The sequence below is a fragment of the Phascolarctos cinereus genome, unplaced genomic scaffold (genome assembly GCF_003287225.1).
Source record: "Phascolarctos cinereus isolate Bilbo 61053 unplaced genomic scaffold, phaCin_HiC Scaffold_4;HRSCAF=312, whole genome shotgun sequence".
In the NCBI taxonomy this organism is placed as follows: domain Eukaryota; kingdom Metazoa; phylum Chordata; class Mammalia; order Diprotodontia; family Phascolarctidae; genus Phascolarctos; species Phascolarctos cinereus.
The window spans coordinates 139,133,592-139,160,080 of NW_027555847.1; the positions used below are offsets into that span (position 1 = coordinate 139,133,592).

General features: G+C 38.0%; 1 protein-coding gene across 1 annotated transcript in view; it reads right to left on the minus strand.

Annotated features, from left to right (window-relative positions):
• Positions 1–26,489, minus strand: part of TNRC6A (trinucleotide repeat containing adaptor 6A) — a 128,071-nt gene that overhangs the window by 89,490 nt on the left and 12,092 nt on the right. The window contains 1 exon segment of the mRNA XM_078152649.1: positions 3,249–3,339. Within this exon segment, the coding sequence (XP_078008775.1) occupies positions 3,249–3,339 (91 nt within the window).

Here is a 26,489-nt window from a genome sequence, read left to right on the forward strand (position 1 = left end):
AGAAATTTATCCAGCTCAAGGGCTGGACATTTAACATGATAGAACTGCTTCTTCCCTCCTTCTGGAGAAAAATAAGTCTAATTCCTCTTCCAGAAGAAAGTCTCTTGATCATAACTATCATGACTCTGACCTATCCTCTTCTTCAAGCTAAACATCCCCAGATCCTTCCACTTACCATTCTTCACCATGGCCCTTCACCATTCTGGCTGGTCTCCTCTGGAAGTTCTCCAGCTTATCACTGTTCTTCTCAAACTGCGGAGCCCAGAACTCATCGCAAAACTTGAGACAAATTCTGAGAGATTATCACTTCCTTTTTTCTAGGAAGGCATGCCTCTCTGAATGCTGTACAAGATCTAATTAGCTTTTTCGGCTACAATGTCTTGTTACTGGTTCATACTGGACTTGTAGTCCACTAAACCACCCAGATCTTTCTCTAGCTGCTATCTAGCCATATGTCTCCCATGAAAAGTTGATTTTTTAAAACCCTAATGTAACTTTTCATGTATTCTCCCACTGGGTTTCAACTTAGATTTAGCAAAATGTTCTAGTTTGTTGAGATCTTTTTGGATCCTATCACTGTTAGCTATCACTCCCAGCATGGTATCATCTGAAAATATGATGACCATGCCATTTATACTCTTATGTACATTAATGTGAGACACTTTATTAAAAGCTTTTTAAGAATCTAGGTAAACTATATTTACAGCATTCTTTTCATCTACTGGTTTTGAAACTCTTATCGAAAAAGGAAATAAGGTTAGTATGACATGACCTGTTCTTGATGAAACCATGCTAGTTGCCTGTAATCATTTGCCCTTATTCTAGAATTTTCCAAGGAACTGAAGTCAACTTCATTAGCCTAGGTGTGCAGATTTAATTTTCTTTCCCTTTTTGAAAACTGAACCAAGATTTGTCCTTTTCTGGTCTTGTGGAACCTCTCTCTTTCCATGGTCTTTCAAATACTGACAGTGGCTCAGACCCTGCCAGTTTTTTCCTTATTCAAGGATGTACTTCATCTGGACAAGGTGACTTAAATTAATCAAAGATAACTAGGTATTCATGGGTATTAAGACCTTGCCAGTCATTTTTAGTTTCTGTCATTTCCAATGCAAGGATCATTCTCCTTGGCAAATAAAAGAGAAGAAATGTAAGAAGTGAGCACCTCTGCCTCTTCTCTGAATTCCCCTTCCCTTCACCCAACTACCCAGGGAGGTTCTATTCCTTTGATCTTTTTTCCCCATCCCTAATATAGAGACAGTGTTTGGACTTGTGATTTCATTACTATAGAGAACTCCCATTTGGAGAAACTTCAACGCAACTTTGTAAACAAAACAACAACAAAATCCCCTTTTCTTCCCCATAGTTTCCTCACCACTATCAGTTAGGTCTGAGCTGACATCTCAAACCCTTCTGACACCATTTACAGAACCATGTTCTTATATTCCTCTTCCATTACCTGGCCATGCTTCTCTTTTATGCATTTTAAAAAACAAAATCTAACCTGCTTGATGAGTTACCTGTTGACAGTCTCTTTGGACAAGCCCCACTCTTCCTCCTCACTGGACTTATTTTCCATCCTTTTCTTCAGAATGTTATTCATAAGATTTCCTATTCCTTCTACAGGCTTTTAGTTCATGAAATCTTCAACTATCTTTCCTCTGAAACTTTTGGAATTTGCATTCCCTAAATCTAGGATGCATGTCAGACTATGCTTAGATTTCTTCTCCTCTATTACAAACACAAGGATGGAGTGATCACTTCCCTCCAGGTTCCCACCATTTTTACTGCAGTAACTAGTTTCTGTGAAGATTTCTCTTTGTAGTTCCTCAACTTTTTGAAGGATGAAATTATCATTAAGGCAAGTCAAGAAGGTTAGCTACTCTTCTTTGGGTATAATGAGAACTCCAACAAATATTTGGATAATTGAAATCTCTCGTGACTACACCATGCCTCTCTGTGACAGTCCTGTGACATATTTTCTAAATTTTACATCTATTGTCTCTTTTTGTCCTGGTGCTCTGTAGTTGAACCCAATGACAAAATTACATCTCTTTCTGCCTTCACTGATCTCAATTCAAATGTTTTCATAGGCTTCATCCCTCTAGTTCCTAAATTTTCTTACCTGAGCATACCTTTTAAATATATAGTTCTATCTCATCCCAATCCCTTTGACTTTTAAATAGTTTTGTTTTATTTTGGGATAAGGCATATCTATACAGAGCCATATCCAGTCATTGGTTTTACATAAATAATTATCGATAAGACTTATGAAGTCAAATTTACTTCTTTGTGTTAGGATCTCTATTTCCTCTTGCTTTACTGCCTAAATTTTGAGTATCTATGCCCTTTTTTTGGTATTGTGTCTCATGTGACCTTCAGGTATCTCAACTGCTATTTTTACTGCAGTTACTTATGGTATCTGGCTTGGTGGATCTACATATGCTATTTTCTCCAAGGATTCTAGTCCCAGACTCTATTTTTTTTAAAGTGAGGCAATCGGGGTTAAGTGACTTGCCCAGGGTCACACAGCTAGTAGTATCAAGTATCTGAGGCCAGATTTGACCTTAGGTCCTCCTGACTCCAAGGCCAGAGTGTATCCACTGCACCACCTAGCTGCCCCCCAGACTCTATTCTTTATGGGTTAAACCTTTCAGATTACAATTTGTAAGACATCAGGAAAATTCATTAATCCATGAACAGCCAGGTATCTCATCCCTATATTTTCAGTTGTGATATCAACAAATCCCATTCTATACACCAAGTTCCTAGTCAGATGCTCACTTTCCAAATCAGTTTTTTTCTTCTGCATCCCTTGCCAGTAATGATTATGGTAATAATAAGAGGAAATAATTTATGTTCCTACAGTATTTAGTTTCTTGCCCAAAAATCTCTCGCAAAACTTGGTAGGTTCCTTCTGACTATCAATCATGCCCACATGAATTACACAAGTGGATGAATTAATCTGTTTGGATTATGATCGTTTGCCTAGCATTGTGTAAAAGGTATTCTTTTGAGGGGATGGGTTAGACTAAATAACAACTGAGGTCCCTTTGAACCCTGAAATGACTATTGTAACAGCTTCCTAATTGGTTATCTTGACTTCATGTTTTCTTAATTAATTAAGCAAGGTGGTACAGTGGAGAGAGCATCCCTTTGCAGATACAATGCAACAAAGGCTTTTGGAAAAAACTTTAGGTGAAGCAATTTTCATTTTTAAAATTAAATGTTGATATTTAAATACACATTACCTTCTTTTGAGCAGCTTCCTTCTTTTTCTTGTCGTCCTTTCTCTTTTTCCTTTCTTCCATCAACTGTTCTTCCTCTTCTTTCACTAAATCCCTGAACCACACAGGTTGCAATTAACTTTCCCAAAACATATTAGGGAACACATACATGTGCATACAGCTTATTTTTACTCCTCTTATAAGGAATAACAACATGACAAATGGGGCCATTATACTTCTTATGACTTTATTTCAACACCACAAAAAAAATCGTCACCTAAGTTTAAAGCTATGACACATAATAAATAACTGGTAGTGTCTGTTTTTTACTTAGGGCAAGGGGGTTAGTACAGACCTGTAATTTCATCAGTGTAGCAAATTCTGAGAGAGGAAACCCCCTTCCCCATCTATGCAGTTTTGTAACACATCTATAACTGAGAAACTAAGAGCTGCCTAAGGCACTTAGAAATTAAGTGAATTAAATATTACTACAGTTACTGTGTCAAAAGTCTTTCTTCCTAGTATATACCTATAGCAGGGATTGTAACCACACATACTTCATAGTATATAATCATCTCGACCATTTTATCAGCACACACTTATTGACACGTTTAAAATAAAATTTATTTCAACTTGTTGTGATAGACATTTTTGATCACTACTACAATTAATTCTACTACTTAACTCTGGCAGCACCAATCCATGTCAATTAAAAACAAACCAAAAAACCCTTCCCCATTATCTGAAAAAGGAAGTAAAGACTTCCTTGCTTCCTGAGTTCCCATGAATAATCTCCATGTACTAAAAGAAATAAATAAAACAGATATAATATCATAGTATAGTGGTTAATTTTTGTGACCATACTTCAGTATAACTAGGAAGATATGTTAACAGGCAAGTCCTACGAAAATGCATTGTCAAAACCTGGACAAATGGCAAACCCCTCTTTACTCCACTCTTTTCTCCCTATGTACAAATACAGGTCTAATTTATGCCACAATCTGCTACCTCTGAGTTTCCATGATGCTACATGTCTTCAATATAGCTATTCCTTTTTTTAAAAATCTATTTCATATTTACTGACTTCTAAAATCTAACTTCAAATCTCCCTCAAAGTACCACATTACTAAATAATTTATGCCTGGTGATCTCTCAGTAGTAACCTTCTACCACATTCTCTCCACTTTTTACCCTAGACATTTCCCTCTAATTCTGGACCTGAGCAATTTCCTTATTTAATATACATTTTTTCATACTTATTATTATACTGAATTGTGCTAGGGTGGGTGAAAGGGAAAGGATGTGAAGACAAATAAGACATGCTCTTTGCTGTCAAGATGTGTTTATATAATTTGCAATCTTTGCTCCCATATTCAACTGCTCTTTTTCAATAGCAAGTCATTCATTTCTGATTCTTAAAAAAAAGCATGTTATAGAATGTAGAATGATTACAATCAAATCAACCAGACATAAGGCTGTTGCAATAATGTGAGTGTGAAGGGATGAGGACTCTAGAATAAGACAGTAGCAGTGAAACTAATAGTGATGGGAAAATCCAAGAGAAATTTTGCCTCTAGGTATGTATCACACTATGACAGCACAGCACAATAACTGATGCTCACTCTGACCCTTAAATTATCAAGGAAAGATTACAGTATATTCTCGCAGTATCCTATATGTGAAAAGGCAGAGAAGTATACATAACATTTTTAGGAAAGTCTCCATTTAAGGCAGGCCTGTTTTACATCCCCTACATTTTTCATGGGCCGCCCAAAATCCCTTCATGGGTTGAATGTTGTGCAGGCCTGATTTAAAGCAATTAAAATGACTTAGGAGCTCTGGATTTGAGGTATACTGATCTTCAGAATTCTCATTTTGGGGTTTCTTTCAGGAGGTGATCTGTGGATTATCTCTCTCCATTTTGCCTTCTGTTTCTAGGCAATTTTCTTTCCAGATTTCTTGAAATACAATGTCAGGACTTTTTTTGTTATAATTTTCAGGTAGTCTTTAATTGTTTTGAAGTAAAACAATTAAAATAAATTTTTAATTTTAATTATTTTCTCCAAGATCTGTTTTCCAGATCAGTTTGCTTTTGCTTACGTTTTCTTCTACTTTTTTTTCCAGTCTTTTTACTTTGTTTTAATATTTGTCTCATGAAGTCACCAGCATCTGTTTGTCCCATTATAATTTAGATGGAGTCTGATGTTTGGGCAAGTTTTTGTATTTGTGCCAAGCTGTAATTCTCTTTCCAATTCTTCCTTTCATAGCTCTCATTTCTCTAGTACAATGGTGTCAAAACAGAAATAGGATCCACTGAACTGTACATACTGACATTTAGAAAATATTAATGTTAAGTAAGTTCTATTATATGTTTATCTATTTCATCAAATATTTCTCAATTACTTTTTAATATGATTCAGGTTACATTTGGGAATGCTTCAGATTCCAACATGGCTCACAAGGTCATGTGTCTGACACGTTTGTTCTAGTGTTCTAATTTCATTTACAAAAAACATTTTAAACTCTTCAAAAAACAAACTTACTTCACCTCTTCCAAGAATTCTAGTTGAATCTGCGCCTAAGCTATGTTTTTCTTTGAGGCTTTGCTTGTAGATATTTTGGTGATATTTGCTTCTTTTGAGTTTGTCTTGAGCATCCTTGTCATCCCTGCTTTATAATAGTGGAATTTTTGTTGTTGTTTGCTTATTCTTCCAGCCTACCCCTTACTTTGGCCTTGATATCACTTATGGAAGCAAGGTCTGGTTTGGTCCTGTTGCTGCTTTCTCGGGGTGCTATACTATTCCAAGGTCCCAAGCACAACTCAGGCTGGGGATCTTCAAGCTTTCAGTATTACCAAAGTGGTCTAAGTTAGGGCAAAGTCTGAACACTGCCCGCCTGGTCCAAGTCCAGTAAGTTCCTCACTTGGGTTTGGCTTTAAGCAAGAGTAGAATGCTGCAGGACTCAGACACCATCAGCTTGCCCTAGTTATATCTCTGCAACCTTCAGATTGGGATTTTATTGTTGTTGTTTCGATTGTGTATGACTTTTTGAGACCCCATTTTGGGGTTTTATTGGCAAAGATACTGCAGTGATTTGCCATTTCCTTTTCCAGCTCATTTAACAGATGAGATACTGAGGTAAACAGTGTTTAGTGACTTGCCCAGGGTCACACACCTAGTAAGTGTCTGAGGCCACGTTTGAACTCAGGTCTTCTTGACTTCAAGCTCAGTGTGCTATCCACTGAGCCACCTAGCTGCTTCTGAAAATCGTTTGCCACCCCAGATGGGACTTGGAGCCACAATCCCTGGCTTAGGAGGCCAATAAGGACCAGATCTGAATTCAGGAAGATGATTCTTCTTGACTCCAGGCCTGGTACTCTATGTACCACCTCACTGGAAAGAAGCTAGAATTGAGACTTTGATCTGTTCCTGGTGAACAAGTCACACTACTGGAGCTTTCTTCTGAACTTGCTTCTTGCTCTGTGCACAGAACAGATCCCATTACAAAATTCCTGGGTGAAAGTCCCCTTTCTCAGTCTGTGCCAGATCTGTAACTTTGAATTGGGTAACAAGCAACATATCTACCAAGTGGCACCTACTCCAACTCTTTGTGGGAGGTTCCAGTGCCCTTTATGGTTCTCAGATTTCTTCTCGGTCTGGTGTACATGCTCTTTGCACATGGCATGCTACTGCTGAGACCCTGTTCCCAGTATCCAAAGACCTTTCTGTCTCCCTATGCCAAACTGGCCTGGAAAAATGACTCATGGTTTATATCTTGTTTATATCTGGTACATTTTTGAGATTTGTTTGTTTGGGGGGAGAGGAGGAAGCTTGGCTATACTTCTCCCTGCAATTTTCCATATTGTCTCTACCTCAGTTAATGGATCAGAACCTCTACTCTTGTTTGCCTCTTGGAAGCTATCTCGTCCTGGCTATTTTTGAGGGCCCCTTTTCCTACTGCTGGTGGACTTCTGATGACTTTCTGTGGAGTTCTAGGGTAGAAAAAGTAATTTCAGCATTTAGGGTTAGTTTCTCACTGGATTTGTTGATCATCATCCAGTCCACTGCAAATTTCAGTGTTTTGTTGGAGCAGGTACATGGGAACTGCATGTTTTACCAGAATTCTGTTGGCCTCACTAGTCAATAATCCTTTTATCTGTCCCTCATTGAGGGAATACGCCACAATGGTTGTTTGAGATGTTGCTGAGTATTCATTCCCATGTTTTTTCCACTCTGGACAAGTATCCCCTGTTGCATGAAAAAATGCTCCAAATTACTAATGACTAGAGAAATGCAAATTAAAGCAAATCTGAGGTTCCACCTCACCTTCATCAGATTGGCAAAGGTGACCAAGAGAGTATCAACCTGTAAACCATATACACTGTACCTACTTATTTCATAGAAGTGTTACGAGAATTATCTCCATGCACATCAAAGACAAGGATTATTCTGAAGGGGACCAGATCTTTATTATCCTACTGCGCTTGTTGTTTGATTATAAAAATGCATTTGATTTGGTTGAACAAAACACCATTTTAAAGGGCTCCCCCCTTTTTTTTTTTAACACATCCAAATATATCATCCACCCAAACATTAAAATCATTCAAGCTTCCTTGAAAGGTATTGTTTAATGACCTTATTCTAACCCTCTGATCATAAACATCAGAGGCAAAAAATGAGGAGATGTACACTTGCCAAACATGTTCTCCACTGTGAACGTGATGTAGGATCATGGTCTAGAAGGATCTCAAAGGTAATTTTGACTAACCCCCTCTTTTTACAGATGAGGAAACTAAGGCCAGGAACATGAAATGATTTGCTTAGTAAGGTGGTAAGTTCAGAGGCAGATTTAAACTCTAGAGTCTTGTTACACAACACCTCTGGACAGAACCAAGGGAACCAGAGCCAATGATTTTGTACTGGAAGAGATGTTTCTGTGTTTGCAAATGATATCGTGCTGTTTACATCAAGCCCAAAGACAACAAAGAGCTTCTTGAAAGAGATTCATAACTCTTTAAGGATCTGGAATGACAATCTACATGAGAAAGACAAAGTGTATGAAGAATGGATATTCTCTAGATCACAACACATAGCTGGATAAAATCCAATGGCATTTATCATTCAGTAGGTATATCTGTACATAGAATACAAATAGACTACCAGATGAGCCCTGAATTAAACAGAAGAGCAGGCTGAACTGCCTTTAGGAAGTTACAAAGTTCTTTTAAAGACCTCAAATTTCTTCAGAAACAAAGGCTTATCTTTTTTAATACCAATATTCTACCACTCTTGTGGTATAGCTGTGAGACATGAACAAATTGAAAAACTGAAAATGAACATCACGTAAACAACAATGGAGAAGGGAATGGTGAGTATGAGTTGACTGTAAGAAAAAACAAATAAGGAACTTACAGAAATGTCATACTAAGAAAGGAAGATAGGCTAGCTATTTGGTAAGCAGTAATTGGGTAAGGACTCAGTGTTCCACTGGTACCCTCACAATGTTAGGACAAAGTGTAGAATAAAAGAAGGCCTAGGGCATGTGGACTCTCCATGGCAAATATGGACAAAAGTCACATAAGATGGGCAGGGAATGCTGGGCTATAGTTTGTATCATTGGAGGGAATATCCAAAATCAATGAAATTATGTATCTACTTCAGTATTTGCCGCAAATCCTCCCCCTGGTCCCATCTTCCTGAATCCCGAGGAACTCTGCTCCCCCAACGCTCTCTCTTGCTAGTGGTTCTTTGCCTTTCTTATTTCAAATATATATAGGTCTCCCTCACCCTGAAAAAAATCCTTCCCTTTACCTACTGATCCTTCTAGCTACCAATCTTTCATCTTTCCTTCTACTGATAAGACTACTTTTTGAAAGTGTCTATACCCGCTACCTTCATTTTAAATTCTCCACAACCACTCCCTCCATATATCACCTTTTTTTTTTTTTGCTTTAAAAATTCCATTTACAGTTCTAAATCCCATTCCCAAATTGAGGTCAAGAAAAACAAAGCCCATTACAAATATGTACAGTCATGTAAAATTTTATGAATGGTCTATTTCACCATTTCTGACCTATCTCTTATTTGGTCAGGAACTCTTTCCCCAAACCATAGATCTGACAGGTAATTTCTTCCATGTTCCACGAATTTGCTTTATGTACAAATCATGTACTCATTTGGAGTTTATCCTAACATACAGTTGGAGATATTGGTCTACACTTAGTTTCTACAAGACTGTTTGCCAGTTTTCCCAACAGTTTTTGTTAAATTGATGGGATTTGGGGATTTAGCAAACACTGTTACTGTGCTCATTTGCTTCTGTATACTGTGCACTCAATCAACGTTTCTATTTCTTACCCAGTACCAAATTGTTTTATGATTATGGCTTTGCAGTACAGTTTGACTGTTAGGTCCTTTTTCTTCTCATTTTTTTCTTTTCACTGATTCCACTGATATTCTTGACCTTTTTTTCCTCCAGATGAATTGTTATTATATTTTCTAGCTCTATAAAGTAGTCTTTTGACAATTTGATACCGAATAAATTAATTCAGGTAGCACTGTCACTTATATTGGTGTGGCCTAATCAGGAGCAATCAATATTTCTCTAACTGTTTAGATCTCTTTGTGTGGAGTGTTTTGTAATTACGTTCATAAAATTCCTGTCTGTGTCTTTGCAGGTGTAAACATATTTTATACTGTCCATAGTTACTCTAAATGGAATTTTTCTATCTCTTCCTGCTGGATTTTTGTTGGTAACATACAGAAATGCTAATGATTTGTATGGGTTTATTTTTATGTCTGCAACTTCGTCGAAGTTGTTAATTGTTTTGATTAGTTTCTTATATACTCTCTAGGGTTCTTGAAGTAAAAAAACACATCCATCATCTTCAAAAAGTGAGTTTTGTTTGTCCTTTGCCTATGCTTATTCATTTATTGCTACTGCTAGAATTTCTAGTATAATATTGAATAGTAGTGGTAATAGTGGAAATTCTAGTTTCACTCCTGATCTTACTATCTCGTCCCTATTACAGATAATGCTAGGTACTGATATTAGACAGATACTACCTATCATTTTAAGGAAAACTCCATGTATTCCTATGCTTTCTAGTGTGTGGTTTTTAAAAACAGGAATGGGTATTGTATTGTCAAAAGGTTTTTTGCCTGCATCTATTGAAATAATCATGACTTCTGTTGTTCTTGTTATTAATATGGTCACGTAGGTTTATATGAAACCAGCTCTGCACTGCTGGTACAAGACCAGCCTGGTTATAGTATATGATATTTGTGACATGTTGCTGCAATTTTTTTCCTCATTAGTATTTTATTTAAAAATTTTACCTTGACATTAATTAGGGAAATTAGTCTATAGTTTTGTTTCTGTTTTGACTTTCACTGATTTTAGATAAGAACACCATATTTGTATCAAAGAAAGAATTTGGTAGTGTCCCTTCTCTACCTATGTTTTTTTCCAAACAGTTTATGTCATAATGGAATTAATCGTTCTTTAACAATTCTGTAGAATTTGCTTGCAAATTCGTCTGGTCTTGCAATTTTTTTTCTTTTGTGAGTTCATTTATGACTTGTTCAATTTCTTTTTTCTAAGATAGGGTTATTTAATTATTTTATTGCCTGTTCTGTTAATCTATGCAATTTATATTTTTATAAATTTCCACCCATTTCATTTGGATTGCCAGTTTTACTGACATATAGTTGGGCAAAATAACTCCTGATAATTGCTTTTACTTATTCTTCACTACTTGTGAATTTGCCTTTTTCATTTTTGATATTAGTAATTTGGTTTTCTTCTTTTTTTTAACCAAATTAGCTACTCAATAAACTCGAACGGTCCCTGTTGCCATCAGAATAAAAAATGTGTTCGATGTTTAAAGCCCTTCATAACTTAGGCCCTCCAACCTTTCCAGTCTTCTTACACCTTACTCCTTAACAAATATTCTTTGATCCAGTGACACTGGCTTCTTGGCAGCTCAGGAAAAAAAAAGGTAGTTTTCCTCTTGGCTCTGGGTATTTTCTTTGGCTATCTCCTGCGCATGGAGTACTCTCCCTCCTTGTCTCTGCTTACTGGCTTCCTTCAAGTCCAAACTAAAATCCTATCTTCTATAGGAAGCCTTTCCTAACTCCTCTTAATTCTGGTGCCTTCCTTCTTTTAATTATTTCTCATTTTTCCTGTATACAGACTGTTTCTGCACATATTTGCTTGTTATCTCGCCCATTAGACTGTGAGCTCCATGAGGGCAGGGACTGACTTTTGCCTCTTTTTGCATCCCCAGAATTAGTACAGTGCCTGTCACATAGTAGACACTTAAAACATTTATTGAGTGACTAATGGCTTACCTGTTTCATTGTGCATTTTTTTAAAACAAGCTCCTAATTTTAATTATCAGTTCAATGATTAACTTTTAACTCTGTTAATTTCTCCCTTAATTTTCAGGATTTCTATTTTGGTATTTAATTATTTTAATTTAAACACCTGTTGGTTTTCTAGGGTTTTTTAGTTGCATGCCCTATTTAATCTATTCTCTCTTTTATTGATTAGAAATATAATTTTATCATGTAGAAATCTAAATCTTCCCCCAAGTACTGCTTTGATCATATCCCACGCCACCTCCCCCAACCTAAGTGGCCCCAACTTCCCTGATGAAGGGGTGTGGGGGGGAAGGGGGGGGGTTTATAAAAGGTCCCAGCTGTGTATAATCTATGCCTCTCAGACTTCAGTGGATGCCTGAGACAATGAGAGTAGACAAACCCTGATGACTTACTGATCTGACACATTTCAAGATGAAGACAGAGACAAGGCAGGCTACACCCAGAGAAGCTAAGTGCCTCTGTGTCTTTGTTGCATTTCGTTGCTAGGTGAAGGCAAAGTAAACCTTCTTCTTTGTTAAATATTCAGGGACTTGCACTTTGTCCCAACAAAGAACCTGAACTAATAGAGTGCTGGCTTTGGAGCCATGCCTACCACTCTCAGCAGTCTTAAAAGGTTAGGATGAAGCCTCATGTCTCACATCGTGGTTAAGCTGGGGAAAGAGCACTGCAAGTACTGAGGAGGAGGGTCACTGGATCAGATGGTGGGTCGATGCCTGGCTCTTTGTCACCAGAGCCCTCCTGATTATATATGGGGAATGTTCTCTCTGGTCCAGGCAGGAGCTCCTCCTCTGCCAGATGGATTAACTTGGTGGGTGCTGGAGCAGGCTGCCCAAGAGGGTAAAGATGAGCAAAGGCCAGCATTCCCTGGATGTTGCTGATTGTGCTGCATCAACTGGAATGCCAGCACAGTCACACTGAAACCGAACCGTAGTGGCCCACTGAGTGGATAGAGATACTCTGGGAGTTTAAAAACTGTACAAGGAAAGAAAAGGGACAGTGAATGGAGCTGGTGGTTGTGTAAGTGAAGAGATCTCTCCTGATGGGAGTGGGGATTAAGGGGCCCCAGTCAAGAACCCACTCTCTGCTTTCTGACCCAGGTGTTCAGGTTCCTGCTGAGATAGAAGCCATGAGACTGGAGGACAGCAGACTGGAGAACCACTGGTGGATAGACAGCCCCTGGCTTATTCCATCACAGCTCCCAGGAGGAGGAAAGTGACTTCCTGCTCTGAGAGAGGAAAAGTGAATTTCTGTCCTGAGGGAAGAAGCTGGAGTGACCCTCCCCACCCAGGAGAGGGAAATTCAAACAGAAACCTGAAAAGTAACTGGAGCAATGGTTCTTAAAGGTGTGACCTAATGGAGCCAATGCTAAAAGATTCTCTGCTTTTGGACCTGCTGAGGTACCTTTTACAAAGCCAACTAAGTTTGCTGGAGCCTCCAGAAAGAATATGATTTTTGTCCCTTTTTAGATGGCTAAGATGGGGAGTTTTTCACAATTGACCTCGGAAAGATGAACTGCCTTTGCAGCCAGCTTGAAGACTATATGATTCTTCTCTCCAAGAGGATGGGAGAGTATACGATGTTCCTAAAGGAAATGGATTTGACAGACAGGATTTATTCAATCCCTCCATTCCCACCTCAAGAACTGCTATACCCTATACTCAGGAGAGTCTTAGAGAAAACTAGATCCCCCCTTTTGGGTGGAGACCCACCCAAATGTCTTCAGACTTTAGCTATGTGTCTCTTCCACTTCATAACCATATTAAAATGAGCTGATCATTTGGTGATATTTGAGCAGGAGGCTGGAATAGTTGTGGCTCAGGCAAATATTGCTGTCACTGCAAATAGATACCCTACAAATGGGGGGAGCCTGCTGATGCCACCTTGCTGTGTGGACAGACTATCCTCAGGAGGGAGTTTTGAGTGTAGCTCCTGAAACATAAGGTTAATGAGAAAATAATTATTGGCCAGCCATGCCTGAAGTATTCTCCAAAGTCCTTGATCCATTAGGATCATTCACAGGAGGCTCCATGGAAGGATGGCGTGTTATGGGCTCAATATTTATGTGGGTCCTTTCATCAACCTCTAGGCATTTTACTGTGGGTAGAGTCCAACAGAAACCTTTACAGTTACTTGAACCACTCCATGTAATTAACAGCATATACAATATTGGGTCTTCAAAGATGTGGGGGTGGGGTGAAAGATATTTCTTGTCTTGTGATAGAGATGAAGGAAGCTAGAGTATTCTGTTACTAAATGCCATGTTACCTGTAAGGCAGATGGTATGCATACCTGGCAGCTTACAGTGGATTATAGGGACTAAAGCAGTTACCATGCCTATCTCCACAGCAGTTCCTGATCTCATCAAAGTTGGCCGGTAGCCCAGGGTCAGGTAAGCAGTATGGAGCTATCAACCCCTCCCCACCAATTCCTTTGACTGAGACTAGTTAGGAATCATTTGCCTTCACCTGGGAAAGAGTCCAATATACCTTCCATGTCCTTTTCCAGGGCTACCTAAACTGTTCTTCATAATGAAAGATGTCTCCCTTCCTGAGAGCAACAATGTAAGTAAGTGGTGTCAAGCTCAAATATAAATAGGGGCCACTAAACTGTATATAAGGATCCAGACAGTCCACATATTTGATTTAGAAAACCACACAGTAATACTGTCTGTATTTAATCATGTTTTTATTTATTTTGTTAAATATTTCCCAATTACATTTTGATTTGGTTCAGGCTGCACTCCAGGGTGCTGTGGGCCACACTCAGATCACAGGCTGTGTGTTTGACACCTCTGGTACCCACTCGACACTAGATCAGATGGTGACCTACATAAGGGATAAGGGGTGGGAAATCAACCCCAAGAAAATCCAGGGTCTAGCCCATTCAGTTAAGTTTTAGGGAACACAATGGGCAAGGAAAACCCAGAGGATTTCAGGCATTGTACAAAATAGGCTACTGACATTTATTTCCCTAAGATCTAGAGACTTACAGAATTCTGCAGGTCTTGAACAGTCCCCACCTGGATATCCTGATGGTCCCCATTTACTGAGTCACCCACAAGTCCTTGTCTTTAAAGTATGATCCAGAATAGGCTATGGCCCTGGAAGATGTAAAGCAAACTATTCAGCAGTTTCTCCACTTAAGCCCTCATGACCCTGCAAGGGAGGTCTCTGCCCATAAAGACCAGGCTGGGTGGAGCCTTTGGCAGGCATCAAGGAATAGCCAGAATAAGCCAACGCTAGCCATCTAGATCTCCAAGCTCCTCAGAGCAGCCACTCATCACACTACCTTTGAAAAGCTGTTGCTTGTCTCTTACTGGGCCCAAGTTGCTAGGGATGACATAAGAGCATATAATCACTCTTTGTCCAGAGTTGCCTATAACAGGTTGAGTGAGGCATATGGTCCCTTTAGCAAGATGGCAAGCGGTCTCTATTACTAAACAGAAATGGCACATCAGAAATCATGCTTGCCCAGATTGCTCTGGTGTTAGTATTTGGTAACTATGCCAGAGTCTGAAGTCTCCAGTCGAAACTCTGGAACTCTGCTTCCTTCTCTGCCCAGGAGGCTCCTACCTATATCCTGGCTCCTACCAGAATATCATTTTACCTGATTACAAGTATGAGAGGCATATGCAACTGGATTTCAACAACCAGTATGTGTTAACAGGAGACATCTTTGGGAACAGGGTACTGGCAAGTCCTTCTAGTTGAATAAGCTCTAGGCTACATAGCTGGCATTGTAAGAGAATCTTGAGGCAGGGTCAGAGAAGATCTTTACCCATATAAATTCCTGGACAGTGTACATGAGTCTGGACAATGTGTCTAGGGCCTGAGAGCACAGAACTCCAAATGAAGGAATTTTGCTAATGCCTCTCACTGCATACAAGTGTTTGTAGACCATGTCAGTACCTAGCAATGACATATGCTGAACAACCAGGCTGGAGCGATTATAAGAGTAGCAGAAGTTAGAGGGTAGGTCCAGTTTTAATTCAGACATTTGGGCAGTAATACCACTCTGTGCCTGGCAAAGAACCATGATTCTTTCACTATGGACCAAGACAAGCTATTCCTAACTGCAGTGGCCTTCCTGTCACCAACGGGAAGAATGGCATTCTCTCATCTCAGGTTAAGAGCATTGCCCCTACTTATGAACAGCTGCATTATTATGCCTTTAACTTCCCATGTCAGGTATCCAACTTCCCAGAAGCCAAACTGATGCTACACTGGAAAGGGGAGTGGCTCCCTTGTCCAAATAATTTCTTGAATCCAATCTCCAGAAAGACTTAGCTGATAAGAATGGATTGTCTCTGGACATAGTTCTGGTTACTCCTCTCTGGCTCTTCCTTATTCTCTCCCCAGAACAGAGTTGCTTTAGCCTCAAGATCCTTGCCCCTCAAGAGGCTCTATCAGGTCCCTCTCAGTTTATAGATTTCCTTTCCATTGGGATGGTCTAGAGAACTCTTTCCCAGGAAGGGCTAGGGTACCAAGAAGTGGTATTGTTGGGAGTCATTTTGCTTTCCACTAGCAAGGGGAAAACTTGCTATCTAATTATTGTGGGTATGTATTCACCTGAAAGAAAGGGGATCCTTTGATTGACCTGGTGGTAATTCTGAATCACTGGATGAAGGTGAGGGATAGTTCTCATTTAGCTACTGTGGAAGAACGGAGCAGCCACTCCACAGAGGTCCCAAAGGGGGTTAAAGATTTTGTATTCTTCTTCTGATACAGTTCTCAAGAAAGGGGAGGCTTTGGCAGGTGGGCCAGGGAATACAGAATGAGTCTCAATATCAAATAAGATTCTTGGTGCTATTCTGATTGATCACCACCACTTTGCATTAGGTGATCCATGGTGAGTTTCAAAGATGTGTTGGCATCACCCATTAAACGGACCATGATGTGAGATTCTGAAACTCAGTCTTTCTGAAGGAGGAAGAAATAGCTTAGGACTTCTAACTTCTTTCTCCACGTTTGTTTTGTTTGTTTCTGTTCTCCCTTTCCCTTTAGTACTGCCCATGCCAAGAGCACTGTCCAGTGAAGGACTTGAGACTTGGTCCTTCTAAAGCAGTGAGGAAAAACTTAGGTTATTCTCCACATTTCTGTTTTTTTTTCTCTCTCCTCTTTAGGTACTGCTTATGTTAGGAGGACTGTCCTATAAAAGACTTAAAACTTGGTCCTTTCAAAAGGGTGAAGAAAGGCCCAGACTCTACATTTTTCTATTGTTTTTGTGTTTTTCCCTCATTCCCCCTTTTCTCCCTCTTAGTACTACCTAGGCAGGAGGCCTGTCCAGTCATTTAAATGGTGAAAAAGACAAACATTTTCCTGATGCAGTTTCCCTGAAATAGCTTCCTCCTCTCACGCAACCTGATTGATTGGCCCCAGCTTCCTTGATGCAACTTTCTGGTCTAGAAACATAAAAGGTCCCAGCTATGTGTTATCTGAGCCTCTCCTACTTGGTGCGTATAAGATCATGAGAATCGACATACCCTGATGACTTACTGAGCAGACCGCTTCAAGACAGAAATGAGAGAGTCTGTCCAGAGAAGCTAAGTGCCACTGTATCCTTGTTGTACATTCTTGCTGTGTTAGGGGAAAGTAAACTTCCTCCTTTTTCAAAAGTTCAGGGACTTGTGAATACTTCCTTGTGATCCAACAACAAGCTAAAACATAAGAGGTACCTGGCTTTAGTTTAGAACTGTGCCTACAACAGTTTCCCAGTAATTTTTACTCTTGGATTCAAAAGTCCTTTATTGAATGTAATTTTTATTTCATTATGGTCAGAAAAAGATGCATTTAATATTTCTGCTTTTCTGAATTTGTAAGGTACCCTAATACAAGGACAATTTTTGGGAAAGTGCCATGGTAGATAATTAATAATAACTGAGGAAACAACCTGAGCCATACTACTTATTAGCAAAACAGGCGTAACAAATGGGTCAATGTGTCCCCAGTCAGTCCAAAGACTCTGAATATGGAGTGAGACAGATTTTAATGTACTAAAAACAATCAAATCAGACCACTTAACCAAAAGAAAACAATCAGAATACAAAATTAGGTAACCTGATTTCTAATCGGAAGAAACAGGGACTTTCCAAGTTGGGAAAGGGAAAACAAATAGGTACAATTCCCTGAAATCAGAAAAAGAGGTATCCCGCTCCCCCCAAGTGTCTGTATATTATTAAACGAACATATAAACAACTACTGATTGACTAGTACAGGGCCACTTTTCAGATTAAGACATATGGAATGCTTGAGATGTGGAATTGTGAGAAAACTCCTTTCATCAATCTTTGGATTTGACTGGGTTTCTGGTCAGCATAACCCAGATTCTTAGTTAGGGGTCTCAAGGTAACAGGTGGAGGTGGTTCAGCTTCCCAGCCATGAAGGGCTAGGTTCAAACAACACACTGAAGTTTTCTCACAACTCCCATAACTGAATACAAAGGAAACGGAGTTAGATACAGAATTGAGTCACAAGATGGAATCAGTGTGGTTCATTCAATTACCATGGTGCTATTTATAGCTGAGCAATAGGTATACTCCTTTTTATTCTCATTCAATATTCTCCAGGGATCTATTATATCAAACTTTTCTAAAATTCAATTAATCTGCTTAAGCTTCTTTTATGGTTAGATTTATCTAGGTCTGAGATAAATAAACTAAGGCCTCCCAATATTCTAGTTTTATTATTTCCTCCTGTAACTCATATAACTTTTCCTTTAAGAATTCAGACGCTATGCCATATGTATATATATTTAGTATTGATATTAATTCATTATCTATGATATCTTTTAGTAAAATTTAGTTTCTTTATCTCTTAAATTAGGTCTATTTTTGCTTTTGTTTTGTGTGAGAATATGACCGTTACTCCTGCCTTTTTTACTTTAGCTGAAGAATAAAAGATTTTGCTCCATCTCTTTATTTTAATTGTGTAGGGTTTTTTTTTCTGTTTCAAGTACATTTCTTGAATATATTGCTGGATTCTAGTTTCTAATCCATTTTCTTATCCTTTTCTTTTTCATCCCATTCCCAGTTATGATTGCTAACTGTTATTTCCTGCCATCCTACTCTCTTATACTTTTCTTTCTCTCCTCTTCCCCCATCCCCCTTTGAAAGTGTTTTACTTCTGACTATTGCCTCCCTTAATCTACCCTCCCTCTTATTTCCTACCTCCTTTTTCTTAATCCCTTTTCCTTTTCCTTCCCTGCTGGGTATGATCCATTTCTGTACCTGACTGCATGTACATGCATATTCTTCCTCCTTTTAACCAGTTCAGATGAAAGACTGCATGTTGATCACTGATTCAACTACCGCCTCTGTTGTATAAACTCTTCCTTGCCCAATCCATTTATGTGAGATAATTTCCCTCATTCTTCCTCTCTTCCCCCCACCTCCCAGGGCATTCCACTTCTACAACCTTCCATTCTTCTGATCTCGTCCAAACATAACGAATCACACTGAGGCTGGCCCTCTGTCCAATCAGACTCCCTCTAAGACCCTTATGATTATAAAGTTCTGAGGGGTTACATTAATCTGCCCATGTGCTAGTATCTAGGCTGTTTTCATCCCTGTGTGCTACATATGCACATGGCTGGCCCTCATCCACAGTGTCCACAGACCTCTCTTGCTTTCTCCTAAGCTGTCCTGGGCTAGAAACATGACTCATTATGACTTTTTCTTGGTTTTTCCGATCAGAATGCAGACTGGTGCATTTTCTAGGTTGCTGGGGAGGAGGCGTGCTAGGCAAAAAAAAGTTTCCTCTTATTCTACTATCTTGACTGTCCCCCCCATTGTTACCTTTTGTCTATATCCCCGCAATTTTTGGGAAAAATAAAAATAGCTTCCCCTTCCCTCCCAACTGAGCCTTCCTTTGAGACAAAGAAAAGCTATTAAGCAAAAGGATTGATAATAATGTCTACATCTGTTCACTAAATCCATCACTGGTTTTTCATTTACTGAGTTTTCTTTTCATGTACAGTTTCTGCTTATTTTACCCTATATCATATCATATAAATCTTCCCATGCTTCTCTAAATTCCTAATAGTTGCCATTTTTTAATCCCATAATACTATCCTATTATATTCTTATATTCTTATGTCTTAGTTTTTTTTTACCCCCTAGTCATTCTCAATTGAGAGGTACTCACTTTGTTTCTAGTTCTTTGCCACCAGAGAGAGAGAGCTGCTATAAAATTCTGGGTCTGTACTAGACTTTTTTTTTTTTAAACATCTTTCTCTCCTAAGGATAAATGTCCAATACTGGGATTGCTGGGTCAAAGAGTATGACTAGGTAAGTCATTTTGGGGGAAATTATCTTAGAATTAACACTCATAAATTGTGGTTCTAATCTAATCTAACCACTTAGTTTTTTCAATTCAACAAACACTTATGCAGGCTCAGTGCTAGACATAAAGCAAACAAAAGTAAAACAAAACAAAACCTACCCTGCCCTCAAGGTGCTTATATTTTCTAATATGAAACAAGAATATTACAAAGCATTATTGAGAGGGAGAGAGCACTAGCAACTAGGATCAGAAGATGGCACCTGAACTGTAATTTGAAGGAAGTTAGGGATTCTGTAAGGGATCAATGAGGAGAAAGTACATTCCGACTCCCAAGTTCCATAAAGCTGAATCTGGGATTCATTTGAATTTAATACCCACTGCCATCACAGCAACTTCTTCAACACAAGGAACTTGTCCCAAGGGAAATGGTGAGAACATTACTGGAAAGGACCACCTTTCACCCAATTATATTCAGAGGCCAAAATTTAAATTTATACCTGTACCTTAGATACTATTAGAAGATAATCGCTTTATTTTTGAATGTCTGATTTTACTTCAAAACTTTCCAAATTTGATCCATTAGTAAATCATTATAAAACCCAACCAAATTTATATCATATTAATGAAGTCAAATTTTTTTAGCTTAAATAACCTAGAATAAGTTTTACTTGGAATGAAATCTTGATTCTTTTTACCCATAGTGAATATAAACATAAATTATCAAAAAGCAATTAAGAGTCTGAAAAGTTATATTTGGTTTTAGCCTGCAGATGCTCTCTTCTCTTTTTGTCTATTCCAACCCCTAATGGTCCTGGTATAATTTCTCTCTCTCTTTTTAAATTTTTTTTTGGCAACTGGGGTTAAATGACTTGCCCAAGGTCACACAGCTAATAAGTGTTTGGTCTGAGGTTGCATTTGAACTCAGGTCCTCCTGACTTCAGGGCCGGTGCTCTATCTGCTGTACCACCTAGCTGCCCCCTATAATTTCTCATTATACACAGTTACAGGAAGATAATGATGTTAGAACTCTTACTTTTTCAGCCCGTCCTTCCCCTGCGTATTTTTAAAGAAAAGACAAACTTTCCAGGGTATGACTACTTCCAATAAACAAAAGACTAGAATCAATCAGTAATCATTCATTAAGCACATACTACATGCCAAGAATACAAGATGACCTACCTGCCTGGCATCACAAAGAAGTCACTGAAATTCATCAAAAATAGTAAGAATATCACTGCTTTAGATGAAATAGGAATTCACAAGTTAAATTTACTTTATGCTTTTTAAAAAGTAAGCTGTAGAGATTCTCGATTTCATATACAATCCTCTTTTTTCCTTGCATACAGAAACATTCATGTGAAAACAAGCACCAAAAAATAAAATTCTATATAAAGGAGAGGAAATTTAAATAATACAAGATTGTTAATCAATCACAAAACTGCAGAAGGAAATGGGACAGTATATTATGAAAAGCTAAGAAATTTTTTAAGATGCAACCCAAAATGACACATCCTGCTATGGTGGGAGCAATTTCCTAATTCCCTTTCCCATGCAGATTAGGGTAGTTTTTCTTTTAAAAAGTATTGAAAGCATCCTTGAAACTTGATTGGTTCAGGAGACTGAAGGTTCAGGCCACTGACATCACTTCCTGGTCACCTGGGTAAAGAGCCAGGAAGAGCTCTAGGTGCTTGTCTACTCAGCTTAATCAACGAGTTGTACTCAACACAATCATGTTGAATATCCTGCTATGGATAATAACTCTCCTTTTGTTAACTGCTGAATGACATAAAATGACATAAATGTCCCATTTTGTTCCAATATCTTACATAAACTACCAGGGGAGTAGCCTGAGTCAGGTCCAGACCAGAACATTTGCAAACCTAAGCCCCTAACCTCTGACAAAAAAGATGAATAATTGAGAGGCATTTTGTTCAACCGAAGTACTTTTTTTAAAGCTCCTAGAACAGAAGTGAGCAGAATATCTGACCCACCAAAAACCAAGACAAGAGAAGCGCAGGCTAAGTAAATACTACTAACAAGAAAAGAATTTCTTTGGTGGGCATGGGGGAAGGAGAAAGAGGAGGAGAGAAGAGCCTCCTGGAGTGGGGGTAGGAAGTAGAAGAAGAGTTTTGCCATAGGAGGAGGTAGGTTTAGTCAAGATAAGTTTAATCTTTGAGAAGTTATTGCACTGGGAAGCCACCTTTCTCAGAGTCTTGTCCCTCTATAAGAAGCCTCCTGGCCCAGAAGATGTGTAAACTCCTAAAGGCAACAGGACGTACAAAATGTGGGATGGTGGGGTTGTGTGGAAACAGACATGGACCCCCAGATATGAGACAACAAGGTCTTTGGCATGATCATGGGGAAGGCAGGAGATAGAACTGGACCAAAATATAATTTCTAACAAGCAGTCTTTCTTCTCCATTACTTCTCTCACAGATACTCTGAAAAGTAAGGCATAGTAGAAAAATGGGATGCTGGAACAAGACTTGTATAGGCAAAACAAAGAAACTGGCTATAAGAGATAGCTCAACCTTAGTACTTCAAAAGTTTCAACCTTACTCAACCCAACACAGAGATATGAAGAGAGAATAAAAGCACAGTTAATGATCAGAAAATAAAGAAAACAAAGTGAAGAAAAACTTCTCAAAGTATTATACAAACATAAGCTTATTACAGTCTATTAAAATATATACTGTTCTTCCTCTAAGAAGACCAACTCACTATCAGAAGCATCCTTTTCCAATAGGGGTGAAAGATGTGATTTTGACTTTATGCCATCAATATATCTATGGCCATGGAATAAAGTAAAGTTGCCAAACAATGGGGAGCAAACTACTAAAATAATACTAATGAGGTCAAATGGACAAATATACTAATGATGTCAGATAGATAATTAACCAGAAACCAATGAAAAAAAGATAACTTCATCTCAACAGATTACAGTTCTTGTCAATATCAACATGGCAACTACAACGAGGGAGGAAAACAAAAACAAAATACTGAATTTCAAAGATCTGAGAAAATGGACAAAAAAGCAAACTCATTTTTTTTTAATCGATGTCTGGTACATGTTAATTTTAGGTTTTACAGGTTGTTTTGTTTTTCTTGGGTTTTTTTAATGGCTAAGTTAATTTAAATTTTTTTTTGGGAAATAAAAACACAACATACTCCTTCCCTCAAACCTATTTACGGCTGTACCCTGCTTTAAGAAAACTCAACATACAAAGCTTACTGAACATATTTGATTATTTATATCAATTCAGTTTGCTATCCTCCCTCCCACCAATAATCCAAGCTTAAAATCTCAAAGCCATCTTTGACTGTGCACCTTCTTGCACTACCCCCTCCAGACAGTTACCAAGTCCTATTGATTCTTATATTCACAATCTCTCTTACATCTCTTCCATTTTTCTCACTAATAGCTGTAGATTTTCCTATATCAAACTATTATTACTTCTCATCAGGACTACTGTATTAATCTCCTAACTAGTATCCCTGCTTCAAAAGCATCCCCTCACCAATTTGTCTCCCACACAGCTGCTCAAAAACCATCTTAAACCAGAAGTCTGACCATGCCATGTTTGCTGAAAAAACTTTAGTAGCTCTTTATTAACTCAAGAATAAAATATAAATTCCTTAGCTTTGTTTGGATATAGACAATGACAGGAGAGCCACGTTTGGCTCTAACCTATTTTTTTTTTCAGATTTATCTCACATTCCCTTTTCACATGCTCTATATTCTATCTAAATTGGACAACTAACAGTTTCCTGATTTTTATCCTGATCTTTCCTATGAAATCCTCCTTCATCTATGTCAGTTGAAATCATTCTCTTCTTTCAAGCTGGTGCTCAGGTATTTCTCTCTTTCATAAAATTATCCTCATCTTCAAAATTTTTCCAAGTGCATTTTGGATCTCTCCTTTGCCCCTATCATGAGACAGCCAGGTAGCACAGTGGATAGTATGCCTGGCTTGGAGTCAGGAAGACCCAACTTCAAATCTGGACTCAGACACTAGCTCTGTGACCCTGAGCAAGTCACTCAACCTTCAGCTTCACTTTTCTCTTCCATAAAGTGAGGTTATATTTGATGGCTTCCAAAGTACCTTTTAGCTCTAAAATCGATCATCTCTATATTCTATGATTTGTTTCACACTTATGAATGTCATATCCCTCATTTTACAATAAGCTCCTTGATGGTATGAACTATTTTTTTTTATCTTTAGTGCCTAGAGCACACATTAGGTTTTTAATGATACCGAAGTGAATATTTACTTAGTGACCGCTAAAACAGACCAGATTAAATGAGATAACATACTGAGCTTTGCAAATTTTAAAGCACTATATAAATGCTAGCTATTATTACCACTGCATTCTTCATTTTACAAAACTAATTTTACTATGAGTTTTCTTTAAATAATGCTATTTGCCTAGTATAGCTAAGATAGGTTACATTTACAAAAATTAATTTAATACAACCTTCTGAGAACATATGTATGTATGTACGTATGTATATTGCATATTTCCCTTCCTCACTGACTATTCTATAATAAAGTTAAATCAAATCCACTAGATGGGGCTATATGATTTATAAAAACCCACCAACAGGTACATTCCAACTCTGATGGAATTCAACTGCCTCATAATTTTACTAGATTTTTAAATGATACTAAAACTTCTAAACGTTTCTAAGGAATTTTTATTACGTATCATAGGCAGAAACAGAATAGAATCACTGGCAAGGTCTGCAGATGTGGAAAGGGAAAAAGGAACACAAATCTCCAAAGACAGACAGGGAAGGTGAGTTCCTTCTATGTGGGTCTTATGCGGCAGGTATAGCCCTCTCTATATAATAGCTATGTATAAATTATGCACTATCCACTGCTGGGTGCCCAATGCAAACTATCTTCTGGGTCTGCAACTTGACATTTTACTTTTATTGTTGATAGTCCATAAATATTTATTTTCTTTACTATGCAAAAGCAAAATTCACAAAGCTGTTGACATATTCAATATGCGACTTCCCCTGGATATTTAAGGATGTTTCCTAAATCACTCAAGTTAACGATCTATGGTTATACTGAATAGTATATGATTTTCTCAACCCAAGCCCTGATCATGGAATTTGAGAATTGGAACATACCTCAAGCAGTCATGTAGTCCAACAAACCCTAAGTCCAACCACCGAAAAAATTTTAAATGCCTTTAAATTTTAGATAAATTTGGACTTATTTTTCATACCACTAATGTTTAGAATGAAAAACCAAAAGTTACATATGTTGCCAAAATGCTGAACTTAGCAAACACTAACTAAAACATACAACAGAACTCTATTTTAGTTAAATGAAATTGCACATTCGTAAACAAGGCTTCAAAATTCAGTAAGATGGGTAAAAATAGTCAAATTGAGTAAAAAAGTCAATTAAATACACCCATTCTTCACTCCTCCATGAAGTTCTGACTCTTCAAACTTATTTAAATGAGCAAAATACATATTATTTCACTGCATTTGTGTTATTCATATCAGTCAGATTTTTTTTCTTCCTTTCCATTCCCACTGCCACTATCCTAAATTCAGGCTTTTACAACTTCTCCTCCAGACTAGTAACGGCCTCCTAATAGGTCTCTCTCTCTCTCTCTCTCTCCACTCTCTATCCCCTCCAATATCGCCTATAAACTTTGCCTGATTTTACCTTTCTAAAAAAGAATTGTAATCATATCTTGCCCCCTACTCTTAAACGATTTACAAAAATTAAGTAACTATTTCTATGTTTAACTTGTCATCTTTGTCCAAGTCAAGAACTGTTCCATATTCACACTGACATTCTTGTTATAAATGAAACCAAAATAAAGAAGCTATGGCTGAACAGAAAGATGGTTCACAGGTTCTTCTCAGAGCTGAAGCAAATGTTGGTAGAATTGACTTTATCACATACACAAAATAATAAGAAATATGATTTTGTGGAGTATCTAGTTACCTCACCAAGGTACACTCATGAGAAGCCTAAGAAAATAAGACCACCACAAAAATAATCACACCCCATGATTCAACAGCTAGTGTCAAAGACAAAGTAGAGAGATTCTAGAAAGAACTTCCCAGAATCTCCAAATCAGATCAACATATATAGTTGGATATTCAGTGACCTCAATATAAACAAATGGATTCCATTTTGGTCTACTTGACAAAAGACCTTATTGGCTAAAGTGATTTCTGAGCTCTTGGCTTCTACCTTATGATGACTTTTTTCATTGCTTAAATTTCTCTCTGAAATGATGATAGTATCTTTACTTACTGTTTATTTTTTTAGAATTAACAAGCAGACCAAAATGGAAGACATTTGTTTACAGTAAAAGTTCATTTATAAAATATTATAGATCAGTATTAAATGAGAAACATCTATTAAACACCTACAATCCACAAAACACCGAGTTAGGTTTGGCGAAGATAAAAAGTTCATAGAATACTCCTGCCCTAATGGAATTTACAGTCTAGTGGGAGGATTAGACACCAACACAAATAAGTCAGAATTGTCCTGTAACTAGCACACTTAAATGATGGAGACAGCTGGTAGGGCAGTGGATAGAGTGCTGGTTGTGGAGTCAGA